At 43.4% G+C, this 21,029-nt stretch overlaps 2 protein-coding genes across 5 annotated transcripts in view; both read right to left on the bottom strand.

The window, feature by feature from the left end:
* LOC114643553 (protein NLRC5-like) overlaps window positions 1-21,029 on the bottom strand; it is a 5,922,889-nt gene that overhangs the window by 1,016,433 nt on the left and 4,885,427 nt on the right. Inside the window, exon 32 of the mRNA XM_051925772.1 lies at window positions 7,734-7,907. Within this exon, the coding sequence (XP_051781732.1) occupies window positions 7,734-7,907 (174 nt within the window). The remainder of the gene's footprint in view (window positions 1-7,733; window positions 7,908-21,029) is intronic.
* LOC114643557 (NACHT, LRR and PYD domains-containing protein 3-like) overlaps window positions 1-21,029 on the bottom strand; it is a 1,908,976-nt gene that overhangs the window by 1,134,341 nt on the left and 753,606 nt on the right. The gene's annotated exons all lie outside the window — the stretch shown is intronic.

Genomic DNA, 21,029 nt, shown 5'->3' with positions numbered 1-21,029 from the left:
AGGACACACAGCACAAGGGCTCAATGACTGCGCCGTCTTCACTGAAATTCACATTGACCCTGAGACCACCGCTATCCTTATAAGGTAAGGCGCTATATACCTGACAGCGTCTTCTGCCTTCCTGCCACACTGACTGGTGACAAGTCACTCAAAGTGACATATGGACACTGGACAGGAATGTGAAGGATATGAGGCTGACAGTGTCCTGCACTCGAGGGTCCAGACAGACTTGTCAAAGCCGATGACAGCGGAGGGACCACCTTGGATTTGTGTCTGTAACTGAGGACTCAGCACATGGAGGGAACTTTGACTGATTTGCAGGACCCCATCCACAGATTCCTGTTAGACACGCCGGTCACTGCTGGACATCGGAGAGAGCGACACTCGAGTGTCTGTCATGGTGGGCTCTCCTGATGTCAGACCACTTAGACGATGAGGACATTCTGTCTGTCTATTGTGACAAAGACTGGACTGACTGTGTGATCAGTGACATAATGGACAGGGTGGACAGGACTGACATGTGACACTTCTGACACTCACACGTCACATGCTGACCGGTGCCACTGACCAGCTGACCTCAGTCCACTAAAGGCCTCACTGCTGGTTACCTCAGTTTTCTTATTTCTCTCCTAATTTGTAATAAAGCCAGTGGACGAGCTCTGAATGGACACTCAGCATCCCAAAGTCCAGTCCCCTGGGCACAGAGGTGGTCTGAGTGGACTGTGAAGTGACCCCCATTACTGCTGACCACTGCTGTCCACTCCCAGCTCTCCTCTGACCTGAGCTGCCCATTCAGAGTAAAATGGCAGAGTGACCTGCTAGCATCACCACCTGCTGGTAGGTGTTAGAAATGACATCTCAGTGACATCAAACCACACGGAGAATTAAAGAATAAAAAGACAAGAAGAACAGCAGCTGGGCCACCGAAAGAGAAAAGAATCAGAAGATCACAAGAAGAACACATCAGGGGCTCAGAAAAGGACGAGAATCATCAGGAATTCAGCAGTCCGGACCACCAGGATTAACTCACCTGTGAAGATCAGGAAATAAATCAAAAGAACAACAACACATCCCATAATAAACAGACAGAATATGAGAGAATGTGAAAGAAAACCAAACAATCATCTCTTCATAGCTCAGTCCTAAATCACAAGCAAATCCTTTTAGTTCTGAAGACAAAAGTGAAGCCCCCCATGGCAGTCTGTTTGAGGGGTCCTGCTTCTCGAGGTCCGACCACATAAACCTCACAGTCTGAGGGCCAACGCGATTCTCTCAATGACTTCTTCAGGGCAAACAATAAAACATAACACACGTTACTAAATAAATCCTAAAAACGTCACTCTGTGACAATGACAATGACGTGTGTGACATTAAAGAGTATTGGTGTCCACTGTAGCTGTCCCCGTGTTTGGGACCCCCGTCATTTGTGTGTCCTCAATGTCACATTAGGATACGCTGGTTAAGGCCGATGTCTGCAGACACTTTGGAACATTCAAATGAGGACATGTCCCCTGTTCAAGGTGCCAGCGCTGTAATAAAGGGTGACACCATTGTCATCAATCAAGTGACGATTTGTCTAAGAAACAGGCGAATCTCGAGCTGTGAGGGTAGAATACACGACAATGGGGTCACGTCACAAGTCTGATGTGCAGGACACCAACAGAGGGGCACATGGACATCAGGAGCAGAAAAGTGACATCATAGAGGGGCTGAGCAAATGTCACTTTGTCACTAAGGGTCACAAGGTGGGACAACTGAAATCAGAAACTACTAGAAAGTGCTGGGGATTGTGATGGACACTTGAGGTCACAGGAAGTGAACTGGACTGTCAAGATAGATAGATAGATAGATAGATAGATAGATAGATAGATAGATAGATAGATAGATAGATAGATAGATAGATAGATAGATATTTTAAAAACAAAGTTTATTGACAAAAAAAAAACATCAGTCAACTATACAACAACTTACACATTATATTTTTATATTATTACACATTATATTATTATAAATACATTTTCATATTTCATATTTTTGGAAAAACACAACTGAACCCACAAACTCCCCTAAAAACAAACCGCAGTTCTTCATTAATACAGTCACATAATATACTATTCACACACTATATTGCTTTAAACTTGTCAACATTCTTTGTGGATTTGTAAAAATTAAAATCTATCAAAATGCGACTAATGCTCAGTATTTTAAAAACTACAGTTAGATCTTGTAAACCACTCTCTATAATTTTGTACTTTCTGGTTTTCCAAATGGCTAATTTACTTTGCCCCATAATAAAGTTTACCAAATTTACATTGTTTACATTTCTTTTTGTTGTTTTAAACCCGAACAGAAAGCCCACCCTGGTGTACACCATTTCCAATCCCCCAACAAGCCTCTCTATTAAATTAAACAAAGGCTCCAGCCTTGCACAGAACATAAAGCAGTGTAACACGGTTTCTCTTTCCCCACAGAAACAACAACTGTCAGACACCCCGGCGTAATAATTGACAAGAAGGAGTTCACAGCTAACATCCCATGTAAGACCCTCCACTGTAAATCGCCCACCCTACTGGTCAATGGTGGCTTGTATAGCGACCTCCAGGCTGGCTCTGAGAATTCTGTGCATCTGATCTGTCTCCTCCATGGAGTGTCTGGTATCGTCCTCAGGGAGTCTCGTTGTCTCACCTTTACACACAACCAGTACATTTGTTTCCCTGTAGCCATTGGCAAAGGCAGGTCCATCAGCCTCTGTACTGAAAGAAATTTGCTCTGCTCCACCGTTGTCCAGTCACCCACAGGAGATACCAAAAGCGTTGGAAACTTGTGATCCTCAGGTGGATGAGTCCATTCATTGAACATGTTCTCTCAGGAGTTCCGAGCTCTCAGCTGACAGTGAAGCCTTTACTTGTGTTAAAAGAGTCTGCACCACTCGCACTGACTGCACTCCAATCTGTTGTGTAATTGCTTTTGCGTTATTCTAACAGAAATTCTCTCAGTCAATAACATGTTTTAGTTTTGTACAGCCTCCACTTTTAAGATGATTAGTAAAAGTTTGAGACAGTCCCACTGAACTACTGAACTTCAGATTGTTTACAATGGGCTCTTCCAAAACCCAGAACAATGACAGGCTGTCCTCATCCCCTTTAATTATCACCATCTGCCAGGCTCTAAAAATACTCTTATAAAAGTCTGGTAAGTCCAACATCTCAAATTTATTCACCTGGCACAGCAGCAGATCAAAAAAACGAAGTGCAAAATCCATCCACGGCTGGTGCTCAGAAGGATACAACAATTTCTGTATAGTCTGTAGCCGGAATGCAGCAACTCTTCCGACCACATCTATAATTCCTTGCCCACCTTCATCCAGTGGCTGAAACAGGACACTTCTCCTAAGCCAATGCAGGCCATCCCAAAAAAAGTTGATTAAAACTTCCTGAATACTCTGAAGCAGCTGTGCAGGAGGCTCTAAACAAATGCATTTATGCCACAGTCCTGAAGCTATGAGATTGTTAATGATGAGCATCCTGCCCCTGTAGGATAACTGAGGTAGAATCCACCTCCACCGTGAAAGCCGATCCTTCACCTTCTGCAGTACTCCATCCCAGTTCTTTTGTATGAAGTGTTCATCCCCAAGAAGCACTCCTAAATATAGCAACCCTCTAGATGACCACTGCAGGCCACCAACCAGTTGTGGTGGTTTTAAACCAGTCCAGTTTCCCACTAAGATAGCACTGCTCTTTCCCCAGTTTATTTTAGCTGAGGAAACAATTTCAAAAGATCTCTAGCATTGAAGCAAAATGTCAACGTCCTCCTGATTTTTAATGACGATAATGATGTCATCAGCGTATGCTGACATCTTAACAGGCTCCGCAGTGCAAAATGGAGATGATAGACCAGTCAACACTCCTCTCAGTTTAACCAGAAAAGGTTCCAAGGCCAACACGTAGAGCATTCCTGACAAGGGGCACCCTTGCCTGACTCCTCTTCTGACAGCAAAAGGTTCACACAAACCACCATTGACCTTAACTACACCAGAAATGTCACTATATAATAGCTGAATATATTTAACAAACCGGACCCCAAACCCGAAAGCCTTCATCACTTCCCATAAATATGAATGCCTGACCCTGTCAAAGGCCTTCTCTTGGTCGATAGAAATAAGACCAATCGGAAATTTAAGAGTTTAGATGCCGCCAAAATGTCTCGAATTAAAAAAATATTATTGAAAATCGTTCTATTAGGGACACAATAGCTCTGATCAAGATGCACCACCTGAGCTAAAACAGTTCGCAATCTGTTAGCTAGCGCCTTTGACAGGATTTTGTAATCAGCACAAAGGAGGGACACAGGCCGCCAGTTTTTGAGATTTTGTAGGTCACCTTTCTTTGGCAGTAGTGTTATTATCGCCCTGCGGCAACTCTGAGGTAACACACCTGTTTTTATACTGTGGATGAACACCTCCAAAACATCGGAACCAATAACATCCCAGAAATCTTTATAAAATTCCACTGGAATGCCGTCAATTCCTGGGACTTTTCCATTATTCAACTCCTTCAGTGCAGCAGTGAGCTCTCCTAGGCACAACTCCTTCTCCAGTTCTTCGGAGTCTGCATCACAAAAGTGCGGTAAATCCTTCAAGAAGGTCTGCTGTTCCTCAGCCTCACCTTCCTCTGTTGCAACAAGAGTCTCATAAAACCTCCGTACCGCCCGCCTTATCTCACAGGGGTCCTGAGTCTCCTCACCATTATCCTGTCTTATGCAATGCAAGATCTTACATTGAGAGTTCTTTTTCTCAAGTCCAAAAAAATACTGGGTTGGTGCATCCATGTCAGTTATCTGTTGGAATCTCGCCCTCACTAGAGCCCCCCGAGCCCTTGTTTCCAATAAGCTGGCAAGGCCCTTCTTTTTAATCCCAAGGGTTTCCAATAATTGGACATATGGACCCTGCTCTAGAAGCTGCTGAATCTGAATTATTTCAGTTTCTAACATTTCCACATCAGACTGTAGTGACTTTGTGACATTTCTGGTGTACTCCTGACATAATAAACGAATGTGGGTCTTCCCAACCTCCCACCACTGCTGTAAACTGGTGAACTCCTTCTTCATGAGTCTCCAGCTTTCCCAAAAAAAATTAAATAACTCTTTAAAACTTTGATCTTGAAGGAGGAGCGTATTAAAATGCCAGTAGGCACTACGAGGCTTATAATCACTTAAGATCACAGAACAAGACACCAAACTGTGATCTGAAAACCCAGCAGGGGTAATGTGACAGTTTTTAAATAAACCGATATGGTGTTTGCAACAGTAAACACGATCGAGCCTTGCCATTGAAATAATCCCCCCATTTATCCTCCCCCATGTATATTGCCTAGTGTCCCCATTTTTATTTCGCCACACATCTTCCAGTCCTGTCCCACTCACAACTCTCTAATTCCTGTGCTGAGCGTGTATGCGGCTCCAGCCCGTTATTTCTGTCTTTTTGCGTAACAAGGGTGCAATTAAAATCCCCACCTAAAACTAGAACTTCATGTGTGGCACATTGTGTCAGCACACCCTCCAACTTCTTAAAAAAAGCTATTTTCTCGTTTCCATCATTCGGGGCATATACATTAATAAAAGTGAAAGAATTTCCTTGAATTTTGACACGCACTTTGAGCAGCCTCCCCTTCACTATTTCTTCAACATCACAAAGAGCTACTTGACAGTTCTTGGAAAACAAAAGAGCTACTCCAGCACTAATATTCGAACCATTACTGAAATAAATGTCCCCTTTCCAATCCCTACTCCACTCCCATTGATTTGTGCTGTCTATATGAGTTTCCTGTACAAAGATAACTTTGCTTTATGAATTCAAAATAAGCCAACCTCTTATTATTATTTCTTCCACCATTAATATTCAAGCTTCCTACATTAAAGCAAGCCATGTTCACAGAAAGTATAAAAATATTTAAGATAAACCACAGATCCCAGTATATACAGGACCTTGTAAATGTTCCAGTTGCCCTCTCCATTATTGCTTATTTTGTTTTAACTGTTTCTTCAGTCTGCTTGACAGATTCTTTAATCTGAGAAGCTCTTTATCGGTAAACAGGACAGATGAGGACTTTTCTTTTCTTAGGCTTTGTATTGATGAGATAAAAAGTTCCACATCAGGACAGTAATCGGTCACATCTACTCCTCTTCTGCCCTCAGTTTCCGTCACAAATGTTCTAATACTTTGTGCACTGTACCCTCCTCTGCCTTTACATTCTCGCAGGTCAGACACTGTTGAACTATCCGACATTTCCTCCTCCGCCTCCTCATCTTCCTCACTCAGCCCAGCCGCGTTTTCACTGTCTGCCTCAGCTAGGGCCGCGTACCTGCCCTGCGTAACCGGTGGGGCTGCAGCAGGACCCTCGCCTTCCTCAGCAGCACAAGCCATAACATTACTGCGATTTCGGGCGGTTCCTTCCTCCTCCAGGCTTGTCTTTTTTTAGCAGGCCGTTTAAACCCATTGTATTGCTCAGCGGCGTTATCGTCCCCTTCCTCCATTTCAATCTCTCCCCACACACTCCCCTGTGCTGTAGCAGAATCTTGTGCTGCACTTTCATCCCCAATGTCTCTCATCGATACTGGTCTGTGCATCTCCCCATTAAGCAACTCATCTTCCTTATTTGAAAGTTCAGAAACATTGACACTCTCCTCGGCCCGCGCTTCCTCTGGTGTCTTTGTGTTTTCATTACCATTGAGTACTAAAGGTCGATCTTGTAAATCGTCATGAGTTACATGTAGGTTATCACGAGCAACTGCTCTGTTCACTTTGTCTGGACAATTTTTAACTAAATGCTCCTCACTTCCACACCCAAAACATTTCATTTCATCTGAACTCAGGAAAATCACATAATCGAAACCATCAATTTTAAACCTCATAACAACATTTAAACTTTCGTCCATTCTGTTGAGTACCATGTAAACTTGTCTCCTTAAAGACATTACATGTTTTAACTCCGGAGACTTACACCCCAAAGGAATATAGCGGATTTTTGACACCAAACGACCGTGACGTACTAATTCCTTTTCTATCGTCTCATTTCTCAAAAATGGGGGGACATTCTATAACGTTACTTTACGTGCCGGCGCCGCCAACGGAGACACATGCACGAATGAGCCATCGATCACTACACCCTTCTCTACAATTGTCTGCACCAGATCGACAGAACTCAAAAATAATACGATCGAGCCGTTCATTCGTGAGGCGGACTTAATATTCTCACAACCGATCACAGTGCCTACTGCCAACATCGCACTTCCTAAGGGGAAAAAACATCACAAAGAAGTTTTTATCCCATGGCGGCGGCTCAAACGTTCTAAATTCGCAGCCATTACAGTCTGCTGTGGCCAGATGACACTTCACACAAAAGTGAAAACCTTGCAAACAATTCACCAAGAAAAAGAAAATGAAAAAATTAGGAAAAAGAAGGAAAAAATATTCAACAAAACACTGCACTCACCAAACCTAGAGCCCACCACCAGCACTCGCGCCAGAGCAACCACCCACCATGCACTGCGACAGAGAAACAGGAAGGAAGCAGATAGATAGATAGATAGATAGATAGATAGATAGATAGATAGATAGATAGATAGATAGATAGATAGATAGATAGATAGATAGATGTGAAAGGCACTATATCATGTGATCAGCCCACCCATCAATAACACATTCACACCCCCCACCCCTCCCCCTCTTTACTCACCACAGTTTCTTTAATTTACAGTTGTCACTCCTGAGCCCCTCACTCAGCTGATGAGCCCCTGAATCTCCCAGGTTGTTGTTGGTCAGGTACAGTACATTCAGCCGTGAGTTTGGAGACGAGAGGACCGAGGACAGAGCTGAGCAGCAGGCCGAGGTGAGACCACAATACCGCAACCTGTGAAGAAGAAGAGAGATGAGTGAGGACAGACAGACAGACAGAAGGACACACAGCACAAGGGCTCAATGACTGCGCCGTCTTCACTGTAATGCACTTTGACCCTGAGACCACTGCTGTCCATATAAGGTAAGGCGCTATATACCCGTCAGCGTCTTCTGCCTTCCTGCTACACTGACTGGTGACAAATCACTCAAAGTGACATGTGGACACTGGACAGGAATATGAAGGACATGAGGCTGACAGTGTCCTGCACTCGAGTGTCCAGACAGACTTGTCAAATCCAATGACAGCAGAGGGACCACCTTGGATTTGTGTCTCTAACTGAGGACTCAGCACATGGAGGGGCTTTGACTGATTTGCAGGACCCCATCCACAGATTCCTGTTGGACACGCCGGTCACTGCTGGACATCGGAGAGTGTGACACTCGAGTGTCTGTCATGGTGGGCTCTCCTGATGTCAGACCACTTAGACGATGAGGACCCTCTGTCTGTGTATTGTGACAAAGACTGGACTGACTGTGTGATCAGTGACATAATGGACAGGGTGGACAGGACTGACATGTGACACTTCTGACACTCACATGTCACATGCTGACCGGTGCCGCTGACCAGCTGACCTCAGTCCACTAAAGGCCTCACTGCTGGTCACCTCAGTTTTCTTATTTCTCTCCTAATTTGTAATAAAGCCAGTGGACGAGCTCTGAATGGACACTCAGCATCACAAAGTCCAGTCCCCTGAGCACAGAGGTGGTCTGAGTGGACTGTGAAGTGACCCCCATTACTGCTGACCACTGCTGTCCACTCCCAGCTCTCCTCTGACCTGAGCTGCTCATTCAGAGCAAAATGGCAGAGTGACCTGCTAGCATCGCCACCTGCTGGTAGGTGTTAGAAATGACACAATTGACATCTCAGTGACATCAAACCACATGGAGAATTAAAGAAGAAAAAGACAAGAAGAACAGCAGCTGGGCCACCGAAAGAGAAAAGAATCAGAAGATCACAAGAAGAACACGTCAGGGGCTCAGAAAAGGAGGAGAATCATCAGGAATTCAGCAGTCCGGACCACCAGCATTAACTCACCTGTGAAGATCAGGAAACAAATCAAAAGAACAACAACACATCCCATAATAAACAGACAGAATATGACAGAATGTGAAAGAAAACCAAACAATCGTCTCTTCATAGCTCAGTCCTAAATCACAAGCAAATCCTTTTAGTTCTGAAGACACAAGTGAAGCCCCCCATGGCAGCCTGTTTGAGGGGTCCTGCTTCTCGAGGTCCGACCACATAAACCTCACAGTCTGAGGGCCAACGCGATTCTCTCAATGACTTCTTCAGGGCAAACAATAGAACATAACACATGTTACTAAATAAATCCTAAAAACGTCACTCTGTGACAATGACGTGTGTGACATTAAAGAGTATTGGCGTCCACTGCAGCTGTCCCCGTGTTTAGGACCCCCGTAATTTATGTGTCCTCGATGTCACATTAGGATACGCTGGTTAAGGCCGATGTCTGCAGAAACTTTGAACATTCAAGTGAGGACATGTCCCCTGTTCAAGGTGCTGGCGTCATAATAAAGGGTGACACCATTGTCATCAATCAAGTGACGATTTGTCTAAGAAACAGGCGAGACTCGAGCTGTGAGGGTAGAATACACGACAATGGGGTCACGTCACAAGTCTGATGTGCAGGACACCAACAGAGGTGGATGTGGACATCAGGAGCAGAAAAGTGACGTCAGAGAGGGGCTGAGCAAATGTCACTTTGTCACTAAGGGTCACAAGGTGGGACAACTGAAATCAGAAACTAACACAAAGCGCTGGGGATTGTGATGGACACTTGAGGCCACAGGAAGTGAACTGGACTGTCAAGATAGATAGATAGATAGATAGATAGATAGATAGATAGATAGATAGATAGATAGATAGATAGATAGATAGATAGATAGATAGATAGATAGATAGATAGATGAAAGGCACTATATCATGTGATCAGCCCGCCCTTCAATAACACATTCAGACCCCGTACCCCTCCCCCTCTTTAATCACATCACTCAGTATCACTAATTTACAGTTGTCATTCCTGAGAAACCCAGTCAGCTGACGAGCCCCTGAATCTCCCAGGTTGTTGTCGTTCAGCACCAGTGCAGTCAGCTGTGAGTTTGGAGACGAGTGCATCCAGAAAGTATTCCCAGCGCATCACTTTTTCCACATTTTGTTATGTTACAGAATTATTCCAAAATGGATTAAATTCATTTTTTTCCCCAGAATTCTACACACAACACCCCATAATGACAACGTGAAAAAGTTTACTTGAGGTTTTTGCAAATTTATGAAAAATAAATAAACAGAGAAATCCCATGTCCATAAGTATTCACAGCCTTTGCTCAATACTTTGTCGATGCACCTTTGGCAGCAATTCCAGCCTCAAGTCTTTTTGAATATGATGCCACAAGCTTGGCACACCTATCCTTGGCCAGTTTCGCCCATTCCTCTTTGCAGCACCTCTCAAGCTCCATCAGGTTGGATGGGAAGCGTCGGTGCACAGCCATTTTAAGATCTCTCCAGAGATGTTCAATCGGATTCAAGTCTGGGTTCTGGCTGGGCCACTCAAGGACATTCACCAGAGTTGTCCTGAAGCCACTCCTTTGATATCTTGGCTGTGTGCTTAGGGTCGTTGTCCTGCTGAAAGATGAACCGTCGCCCCAGTCTGAGGTCAAGAGCGCTCTGGAGCAGGTTTTCATCCAGGATGTCTCTGTACTTTGCTGCAGTCATCTTTCCCTTTATCTTGACTAGTCTCTCAGTCCCTGCCACTGAAAAACATCCCCATAGCATGATGCTACCACCACCATGCTTCACTGTAGGGATGGTATTGGCCTGGTGATGAGCAGTGCCTGGTTTCCTCCAAACGTGACGCCTGGCATTCATACCAAAGAGTTCAATCTTTGTCTCATCAGACCAAAGAATTTTCTTTCTCATGGTCTGAGAGTCCTTCAGGTGCCTTTTGGCAAACTCCAGGCGGGCTGCCATGTGCCTTTTACTAAGGAGTGGCTTCCTTCTGGCCACTCTACCATACAGGCCTGATTGGTGGATTGCTGCAGAGATGGTTGTCTTTCTAGAATGTTCTCCTTTCTCCACAGAGGAGCTCTGGAGCTCTGAGTGACCATCGGGTTCTTGGTCACCTCCCTGACTAAAGCCCTTCTCCCCCGATCACTCAGTTTAGATGGCCGGCCAGTTGTAGGAAGAGTCCTGGTGGTTTCAAACTTCCTCCACTTACAGATGATGGAGGCCACTGTGCTCATTGGGACCTTCAAAGCAGCAGACATTTTTCTGTAACCTTCTCCAGATTTGTGCCTCGAGACAATCCTGTCTCGGAGGTCTACAGACAATTCCTTTGACTTCATGCTTGGTTTGTGCTCTGACATGAACTGTCAACTGTGGGACCTTATATAGACAGGTGTGTGCCTTTCCAAATCATGTCCAGTCAACTGAATTTACCACAGGTGGACTCCAATGAAGCTGCAGAAACATCTCAAGGATGATCAGTGGAAACAAGATGCACCTGAGCTCAATTTTGAGCTTCATGGCAAAGGCTGTGAATACTTATGTACATGTGCTTTCTCAATTTTTTTATTTTTAATAAATTTGCAAAAACCTCAAGTAAACTTTTTTCACGTTGTCATTATGGGGTGTTGTGTGTAGAATTCTGAGGAAAAAAATGAATTTAATCCATTTTGGAATAAGGCTGTAACATAACAAAATGTGGAAAAAGTGATGCGCTGTGAATACTTCCCGGATGCACTGTAGATAGATAGATAGATAGATAATTTTTAAAATAACTTTTATTGTAAACATAAGCAGAAACATCAACATAACAATATACACAGTCAATTTACCAGACTAAACAGCAGAGCCATACGTCAGACCCCCACTACTCCCCCCTTACACTCCTCCTCCTCCACACATGGTATTGATGCCCACCATTTCTTTCTCTTTCTCTTGCCCACCACAGTGAAATCAGAAGTTCATTTTCAGCTCCCCTTCATCGACTGAGCACAGCCCCCCTTTCACCCCCACACATTTTCAGACCCCCCCCCCCCCATTCTATTCATCTGTTTATAAAAAGCAAACTCCAGTCTTATTCTTGAATAAACATTCAACTTAAAAATCAAACAAATATCCGTCGGTTCTGACCCACATTGCTTATTATTTTGACTTTTTAAAATGGCCAGCTTTGCTTCACCTAACAGAAAGTTGAACAGTTGAATCCTGCATCGAGTTTTCTTATTATATTTACTTTCAATAATGAACAGGACTTCATTAAAAGTTCTAATCAAATTGGTACACAAAGCTTCAAAGAATCTGAAGAATCCCGCCAGTCGATTACAATACAAAAACAAATGAAAAATCGTTTCTTTTTGTCCACAGAATATGCAAGAATCATTTTCATCTTCTTTAATAATGTTTATAAAGGAGTTGGTGGCAACGATCCCATGCCCAATTCTCCACTGCATGGCTTGTTCAGCTCCCTCCACGCAGACCCCCTGTGCCCTTCCACTCCCAGCTTCTCCCTCCATGGAGTGTCCAGCACAGACCCCAATGCAGAGAAGTGAATCCCCTTAACGCAGTACTCATAAAGCTCTCTCTTGGTCAGAGAATCAAAGCCCCCCACTGTTCCTTTGGTGAACTGAACAACTGAATGGTCTGGCAGTAATGAGAGGTCCACAGCAGGGCAAACATCCAACTTATTACCAGTGGAGCTGATGGAGTCATTGAGTCAGTGGTGGTCTTTAGCTAGTGCTGACTGACTTTACTTCAAGAAGAGAAGCCAAGACTTCAGCATCAATAAATAACTTGGTATTGGCATCATAAATCTGTGCCAGTTTCAGTACCTGATGCTTAATAAGAACTGAAACAAAACTCACTGTGCAAGAGAGGGCATGAAAAGACAGAATTAAAAATTAAAGGCTCATTTTGTAACCACCCAGTCGTATTGCAATTCCTCCTAAACACCAAGTGCCAAGTTAATAGGACACCTCTGTAAAATTTTGGAAACACAGAAAGGTCCATTTTTTTGTAGATTTATCACCAGAAGTGCTTCATCAAACCCTAACCCACCCACACGACGAAGGAAACTCAGTGCTAACTCCCTCCAACTCAGGGAATACGAAACACAGAAAGCTTCTGTAGGACTTGGAGCCTGAGGGCTGCGACTTTTGAGGGGATATCCAGAAGTCCCTGACCACCTTCTTCCAATGGTAAAAACAGCACACTCTGCTTCAGCCAATGCAAGCCATCCCAGAAGAAATCGACCAAGACTTTTTGGATCTTCTTTAAAAGCCCCAGAGGTGGGTCACCACACATGAGTTTGTGCAACAGCATTGAGGCCACTAAATGATTGATGACGATCACCCGCCCTCTGTATGACAGTTTAAGTACAATCCACTTCCACTTGTTCAGACGAGAGGTCACTTTCTCTAAGAGTCCCTCCCAATTACTCTCATCTACCCCTCACTGCCCATGACCACCCCAAGATACCTGAAGCACTTCCTGTTCCACTTTAGTCCACCAGGCAAGTCTGGTAATGGACATCCAGACCAGGAGCCCAGTAAGAAGGCGTTACTCTTAGTCCAATTGATTTTTGCAGATGACATGTTCTCGAAAATTTGTTGGCAAGAAATTAAAACTTCAATGTCCTCCTTCGATTTGATGAAGACAACAATATCATCAGCGTAGGCCAAACATTTGAAAGTAACATTTGGGCAGGATGGAAATGTCACCCCCTGTAGTCTCTGCCTCAGCTCGATGGCCAATGCGTAGAGCATGCCAGACAAGGGGCAGCCCTGCCGAATTCCCCTCCTGACTGTAAACAGTGCGCTCAGAGTGCCATTAACTTTTAAAATCCCAAAGACATTGGTGTACAGCAGTGCAATCATCTGAACAAAATTATCTCCAAACCCAAAACATTTCAATGTTTTAAACAAAAACCAGTGATCTACTCGGTCAAAAGCTTTCTCCTGGTCAATGGATAAGATTCCTAAATCCATCCCAGAAAGGTATGAGGCTGAAATGATATCCCGCAATGCAAAAATGTCATCATACAGTATATGGTCCTGTCAGGCACACAGTACGTCTGACAGGGACTGACGAGCAGGTCCATCACAGTCCTCAGGTGGCTGACCAGGGCCCTCAAGAAGATCTTATAGTCCATGCACAGCAGGCTCATGGGGTGCCAGTTCTGTATTTGGCAAAGGTCTCCCTTCTAAGGCAGAAGAGTGACGACTGCTCTTCAGCAGCTCAATGGCAATTCCCCGTCCTGTAAACTCTCTAAGAACACAGCGTACACCTCCGCTCCCAGCAGGTACCAGAAATGTTTATAGAATTCAGCTGGGATGCCATTGAGTCCTGGTGCCTTTCCAGTATTTAAACCAGCCAGTGCATCTGAGAATTCCTGAAGACTGATGTCTGTCTCCAGCTACAGCTTGACCGTGTCTGTAAGTTTGGGTAATCCGTACAGATAGTCCAACATGGCCGAATCATCAATTACACCATCCTTAAATAAATCTGAGTAAAAAGACACCGCAAAGTTCCTGATCTCCTCTATAGTGTGCAGCTCGCGACCTTCAGCATCCTGTAGCGTGTGGATCACTTTACTCTCTGCCTTTTTCTTTTTTGTTGGTGCGTCCAGATGATTTAAAGTTTGAAAACGCGAGAGCACCAAGGCACCTTGGGCACGGAGCTCCAGGAGTTCAGAAAGGGATTTTTTTCTGGACTTTAAAACAGCAAGCGTATCTTCACTAAAGCAGTCCTGTAAGATGCTGTGCAGATTTGTGATGTCCTCTTCCAGGCTCTTCATTTCATAAAGACACCGCCGCGTCACTTGCTGAGTGTACTGCTGGCACAAGGCTTTTATCTGCACCTTTGACACATCCCACCACTGTCGAAGAGATGGGAATCTGGACTTGGTTTGTGTCCACTGCTGCTAGAAAATCTCCAAACACTTGAGGAAATGAGAGTCCTCTAACAAGGAGACATTAAAGTGCCAAAGAGATTTAGAGAAAGGCTTTTTAGGGCCAGAGACATTTATTCCCACCAGACAGTGATCAGAGAAACCAACAGGGCAAATATATGCCTTTGTGATCGTGTTCAGCAGGTGCCTCAGACAGTAGAAACGGTCCAAACGCGCCATCGAAATGCACCCACCGCCCCCCTTTACCCAGGTGTACTGCCTATCTGATGGAAATTTACTTCTTCAGACGTCCACCAGGTCCAAGTGGTCTAATAAGGAGTGTAAAGCTCGGACAGGCGCTGGATGAGGCTCGGCACCATTACGGTCCAGTAGGTTATTCTCGGTACAACTGAAATCTCCTCCGACTAACAGGATCTCCCCATTAATAAAGGTCTCCAGCACCTTCCTCAGAGCTTTAAAGAAACAAAGTCTCTCTCCTCCATTTGTTGGAGCGTAAGTGTTAATAAACACCAAATCGTGGTTCTTATCCTTCACCTGAACTACCAAGAGGTGCCCAGCCACCACCTCACTAATGTTAGTGATTTGTAAATTTGCCGTTTTTGAGATCAGTATGGCCACCCCAACACTGACTTGTGACCCATGACTCAGGACAGCCTGACCCCCCCCACTCACACAACCAGTCCGGCTGATTTCTAAAATCAGAGTGAGTCTCCTGTAAGAAAGTGACCTGAAGAGCCTTTTGGTTCAAACAGAGCGGCTCTCCTTGCAGTCACCCTACAGCCATTCACATTTAAACTCCCAAAGTATAAAGACTGCATTGACGAATCACAAATGGGAGTGAACAGCACTGCAGATGACAACCAAAAATAAAGAATATTCAAGAACATATCCATTACTTCTGAAAAATGGACTTTTGCACCCTGCTAATAACATTTTTAAGCCTGGTTGTTTCCTTCTTGTCCATTCCCAGACACATCACCCTCTGAGTGGACACCACAAACAATGGAAGGTCAGGGAAGTGATCCTCTACTCTAATGCCCCTCTTGCCTTCGATGAAGTCTAAAAACTTCCTAATACTCGCAGTGTTATACCTGCCACTGAGTCTGTATTGGGACGAGGTCGTACTCCTCACCGTGATGTCAGTGTCACCGCCGTCGTGCTCACGATCACTCAGGTCGCTGTGACAATCACTTTGACTTCTAAGAGTCCTGTGATGGCTTGCCAGCTACGTGACTTTTCTCTGCAGATTTTTTAGTGTCTGATTTTTCTTTACGTTTTCGAGTGTGAACTGTAAATTCCTCCTCACACCCCAAACTCCTGCACTCTCCCTCTGATCGGTCTCGCCACTCATACCCACTGCTGTCTCACTCCTCTGTCCTTCCACAGAGCTCGTCTCGATGCGCTCAGTCAGGTGCCCGTCAGCACACGCCAGTGTTTCTGCATCCACGTCAGTAGCAATTATGAGGGGCCAAACAGGCCATAAATCACATATTTCTGTGTGTAATCCATTGGTTTACATATCAACACTATTGGTCTATGAATATTTACTATCGGTTTGCGTGCATAGTTAATTGGTTTGCATGTGTACAATACTGGTTTCATTCATATGAACTATATTGGTTCGTGTCCGTATATTATCGGTTTGTGCGTGAACTATATCCGTTTATATATGCATAGCACTGGTTTGCATATGAACTATATTGATTCATGTGTGTATATCAGTGGTTCCAGTACGTTTGTTATTGGTTTGTGAGTGAACTGCATTGGTTTTCGGTTGTATGTTATCGGTTTGCATATGAACTATATTGGCTTGCGTTCTGTGCTGGTCTAACGATGGATTTGTGTATGCACTATATTGGTTTCATGCACGTCTTATACTGGTTTCATGTGGGTAACATATCGGTTTTGCACTTGAACTCTATTGGTTGTATGTGTGTTCCATGTCGGTTTCTCGTACGAAACATACTCGTTATGCGTGCGCACCCTATTGCAACTCTGTGTATGAACTATATCAGTTCTGCGTGTGAACTATATCGATTGTTCACGTGATCTTCAGTGGAAATGGGCGGGGCAAGAAACAGGAACTCAGGGGCCGGTAGTGTCATGGAGCGTGTAGAGAAGCTGACAGGAGACAGATCTAAGTTTACTTTAAACAGCCCAGTATTTTTTTCCGCACAATAGGTTTGGGAAAGGACTTGGTTGTAATTATTACTATTTAATAGAATCTGCCATTAAGTGTGTAATGAACACAAAGCTGAAGTTAAGTACGTATTTGGTCGTCTTTTTATTCGCTTCCAGCCACATGTTCGCTTGCAACCCGCGACTGTACTTTTTCACACAGCTTTTGCAAGCTAGTTACTTATTCTAAAGGCAAAATATTGTACATTTACGACTGACGCCTTTATCCAGTATAACATTTAGTTACTACTGTTTACACTTCTTATGCCCAGCGATCCCGCACCGTGCCGCCTATTCAGGTGAAGTGACATGCTCATGGTCACACAGTGTCACTATCAGGACTTGAACCGAGAAATGTAGGATTTAGAGGACAAAGCCCTTACCACAATGCCCCACTGCTTGCACATCTGCAATGTGTATATTATTTGACATAATATAATCTTGTCCAGGACAGATTCCTTTGTTAAAGTTGAGTGTAACATTTTCAACCCATTCAAGTCCTAAATCTGGGATATTTATTCTTTCAAATAATGTATCAGTTTGCAGATTAATGTACATGCTGTATAATATTTTGCCATGCACTTAACATTGAAGAAGAAGCTGGTTTGTGAATAAGTAGCTGACTACAAGCATATGTGTAGCTAGGAGTGAATAAAAAGCCACCTGAATGTGTACCTAACTTAAGTCCTGTGATCATTTCAGATGTTAAATGTTAATCATCACCAAGCCCTTTCACAGACATTAAGTGGCATACAAAAGTATTCAATCCTCTTGAAAGTCATAATTTTCTGCAAGACAAAAGATTTATACGCATTTATTCATTCAGTATTTTTCTTATGCTGTGACAAAACATTTCCAAAGACAAAATAAACCATTTTCTGTAGACGTTTAATTGAAGAAGAAAAACTCCAAAGTTAATGTTTGCATAGGTATTTAAACCTCTGTGCTTTGGAAGCTCCATCATTACACCAATGACAAATTAATTACAAAGGTGACAGTCGTTTAACAGTCATAATTAAACATGATGAGGTGCTACTTGTGAGTCCTTTCTGTCTCTCTGGATATAAACAGCCCCCCTTTGTAAGGGCCGTAATCTTTGGTGGACAGTCACTGCAAAAATGAAAACAAAGGAGCATTCTACTGATGTGAGAAACAAAGTTATTGAAATGCACAAGATTGGGAATGACTATAAAAATATCAAAAGAGTTTGAATGTCCCATTGCGCACTGTTGCATTCATCACCAGAAAGTGGAAGGTTCATCAAAGTACACAGACTCTGACTAGAGCAGGCTGTCCCTCAAAACTCAACATCAGAGTGAGACATCAACTGGTGAGAGAGGCGACTAGAAATCCAACTGTCACTCTCAGACGTCTGCGATGATCTTTAGCTGGAGTAAAGGTGCAGGGGTCCACAATTTCAAGAGTTCTCCATAAAACAGGCTTCTATGGGAGGGTAGCATGAAAGAAGCCGTTCCTTAAGAAGGTCCACATAAAACAACGTATGGCGTTTGCCATAAAGCATGAGAAAGACCCAGTTAAAATGTGGGAGAAGGTTTTATGGTCATATGAGACCAAAATAGAAGTTTTTGGACAGACTTAAGAGGTGTGTGAAGTGTAACACTAACATTGCCCAGGCCTCAAGAAACAGCATTCCTACAGTGGAATATGGTGGTGGCAGTCTCATGGGGATGCTATGGGGATGTTTTTCATGTACTGGGTCTGAGAATCTTGTCAGAGTTGAAGGGACAATGGATGGACACAAATACTGCACAATTTTGCAAGAGAACTTGTTCCAGTCTGCTATGAAAGCTCAGGAGAAGATTCATCTTTCAACATGATAATGACCCTAAGCATTAGGCCAATGTGACACTGGGATAGCTCAAAAACAGAAAGGTGAATGTTTTGGAGTGGCCAAGTCAAAGCCCTAAGCTTAACCCTGTTGAGAATCTGTGGCACTGTTTGAAAACTGCTGTTCAGAGGTGCCATCTCACCAACATAGAGGGTCTCTAGAAATCCTGCCAAGAAGAAAGGGGCAGAATCACTCCTGAGCAGTGTGCAGAACTGGGGCCTACTTACAAAAGAACGAAGGCTGTTATGGCAGCAAAAGGGTTCTTGACAAAGTATGAATGTGTTGGGCTTGAATACTTAATGCAAACACCAACTTTGGAGTTTTTCTTCTTCAGTTAAATATCTACAGAAAATGGTTTATTTAGACTTTGGAAATGTATTGTTACAGCACAAGAGTTCACATTAAAAAGAATGAATGAATAAACGTGGAAAAATCTTTTGTCATACAGAAAATGAGGATGACTTTTAAAGTGATTGAATACTTTTGCATGTCACTGTATGTTTCTGAAAGGGCTTGGTGGTTATTATTTTTAACAGTATTTTCCCGTAATTCTGAAATATTCACGGGGCTGACGTTAGGTGCACATTCTGCTGGCTTTTTATTCAATCCTAGCTACATCCAGTATGTGCTTGCAGTCAGCTACTTATTCATACAGCTTTTGCACACCAGCTTCTTATTCTATTTTAACAGCATGGCAAAATATTCTACAGCGTGTACATTAATCAGAATCATTACAAACTGATCAATTATTTGAAAAAATAAATATTCCACATTTTGGTTCTGCACAGGTCAAAAATGTTAAACACAACTTTAATTTAAACAAAGGAATCTGTCTTGTCACAAAACTGTGAAAATTAAGGTGGCCGAACGTGATTTAACACTTTACAGTGCCCATTAAATAGCACAGTAAATCCTATTTAGCAGATATTGGAGTGGAAATACGCAGGTACTCGTACCTGGCAGGGCAAAACTCGGCTACATCTTAAAAAACGCATATGCCTTGTCACAAAACTGTGAAAGGTAAGGTGGCTCAATATGATGTAACTCACATATACTGGTCCTAAATATGGAACATTTAGCTTTTCAAAGAATGGACACGATCATATCATGTCAAATAATATACACGTTGCAGATGTGCAAGGCAGTGGGGCATTGTGGTTAGGGCTTTGTCCTCTAAACCCTACATTTGTCAGTTCAAGTCCTGATAGTGACACTGTGTGACCATGAGCATGTCACTTCACCTGTCTAGGCGGCACGGTGCGGGATCGCTGGGCATAAGAAATGTAACCAGTAGTAACTAAATGTTATACTGGATAAAGGCGTCAGTCGTAAATGTAGAATATTTTGCCTTTAGAATAAGTAACTAGTTGGCAAAAGCTGTGTGAAAAAGTACATTCGCAGGTTGCAAGCGAATATGTAGCTGGAAGTGAATAAAAAGACGACCAAATACATACTTAACTTCAGCTTTGTGTTCATTACACACTCAATGGCAGATTCTATTAAATAGTAATAATTACCACCAAGTCCTTTCCCAAACCTATCGTGTGGAAAAAAATACGGCGCTGTTTAAAGTAAACCCAGATCTGTCTCCTGTCAGCTTCTCTACGCGCTCCATGACACTACCGGCCCCTGAGTTCCTGTTTCTTGCCCCGCCCATTTCCACTGAAGATCACGTGAACAACCAATATAGTTCGCACGCAGAACCGATATAGTTCATACACAACATTCCAATAGTGTGCGTTCGCAAACCAGTATGTTTCATACGCAAAACCGATATAGTGCACATATAAATCCAGCATGTTACTTTCACAAAGCCGGCATAGTACACACACATAAAACAGGTAGAAGACTGACAAGGACTCAATGTAGTGCATACACAAAACCAATAGCGTTCATATGCGAGTCCTTTCTTCAGCCAGTGCACTCCATTCCAAAAAAAGTTAACTAATAATTTCTGTATGGAGTGTAAGAGTCCTGATGGCGGGTCAACACTCATCAGTCTGTGCCACAGCATGGAGGCAACGAGATTATTGATAACAAGAACTCTTCCTCTAAAAGAGACCTTAGGCGCAATCCACTGCCATTTCTTCAATCGTAACTCAATCTGTTGTAAACAGCC

This window comes from Erpetoichthys calabaricus, chromosome 4, assembly GCF_900747795.2.
Source record: "Erpetoichthys calabaricus chromosome 4, fErpCal1.3, whole genome shotgun sequence".
Lineage (NCBI taxonomy): Eukaryota > Metazoa > Chordata > Cladistia > Polypteriformes > Polypteridae > Erpetoichthys > Erpetoichthys calabaricus.
Note: the sequence above shows the minus strand (reverse complement) of the source record. Positions and strands in the feature narration are given on the sequence as shown.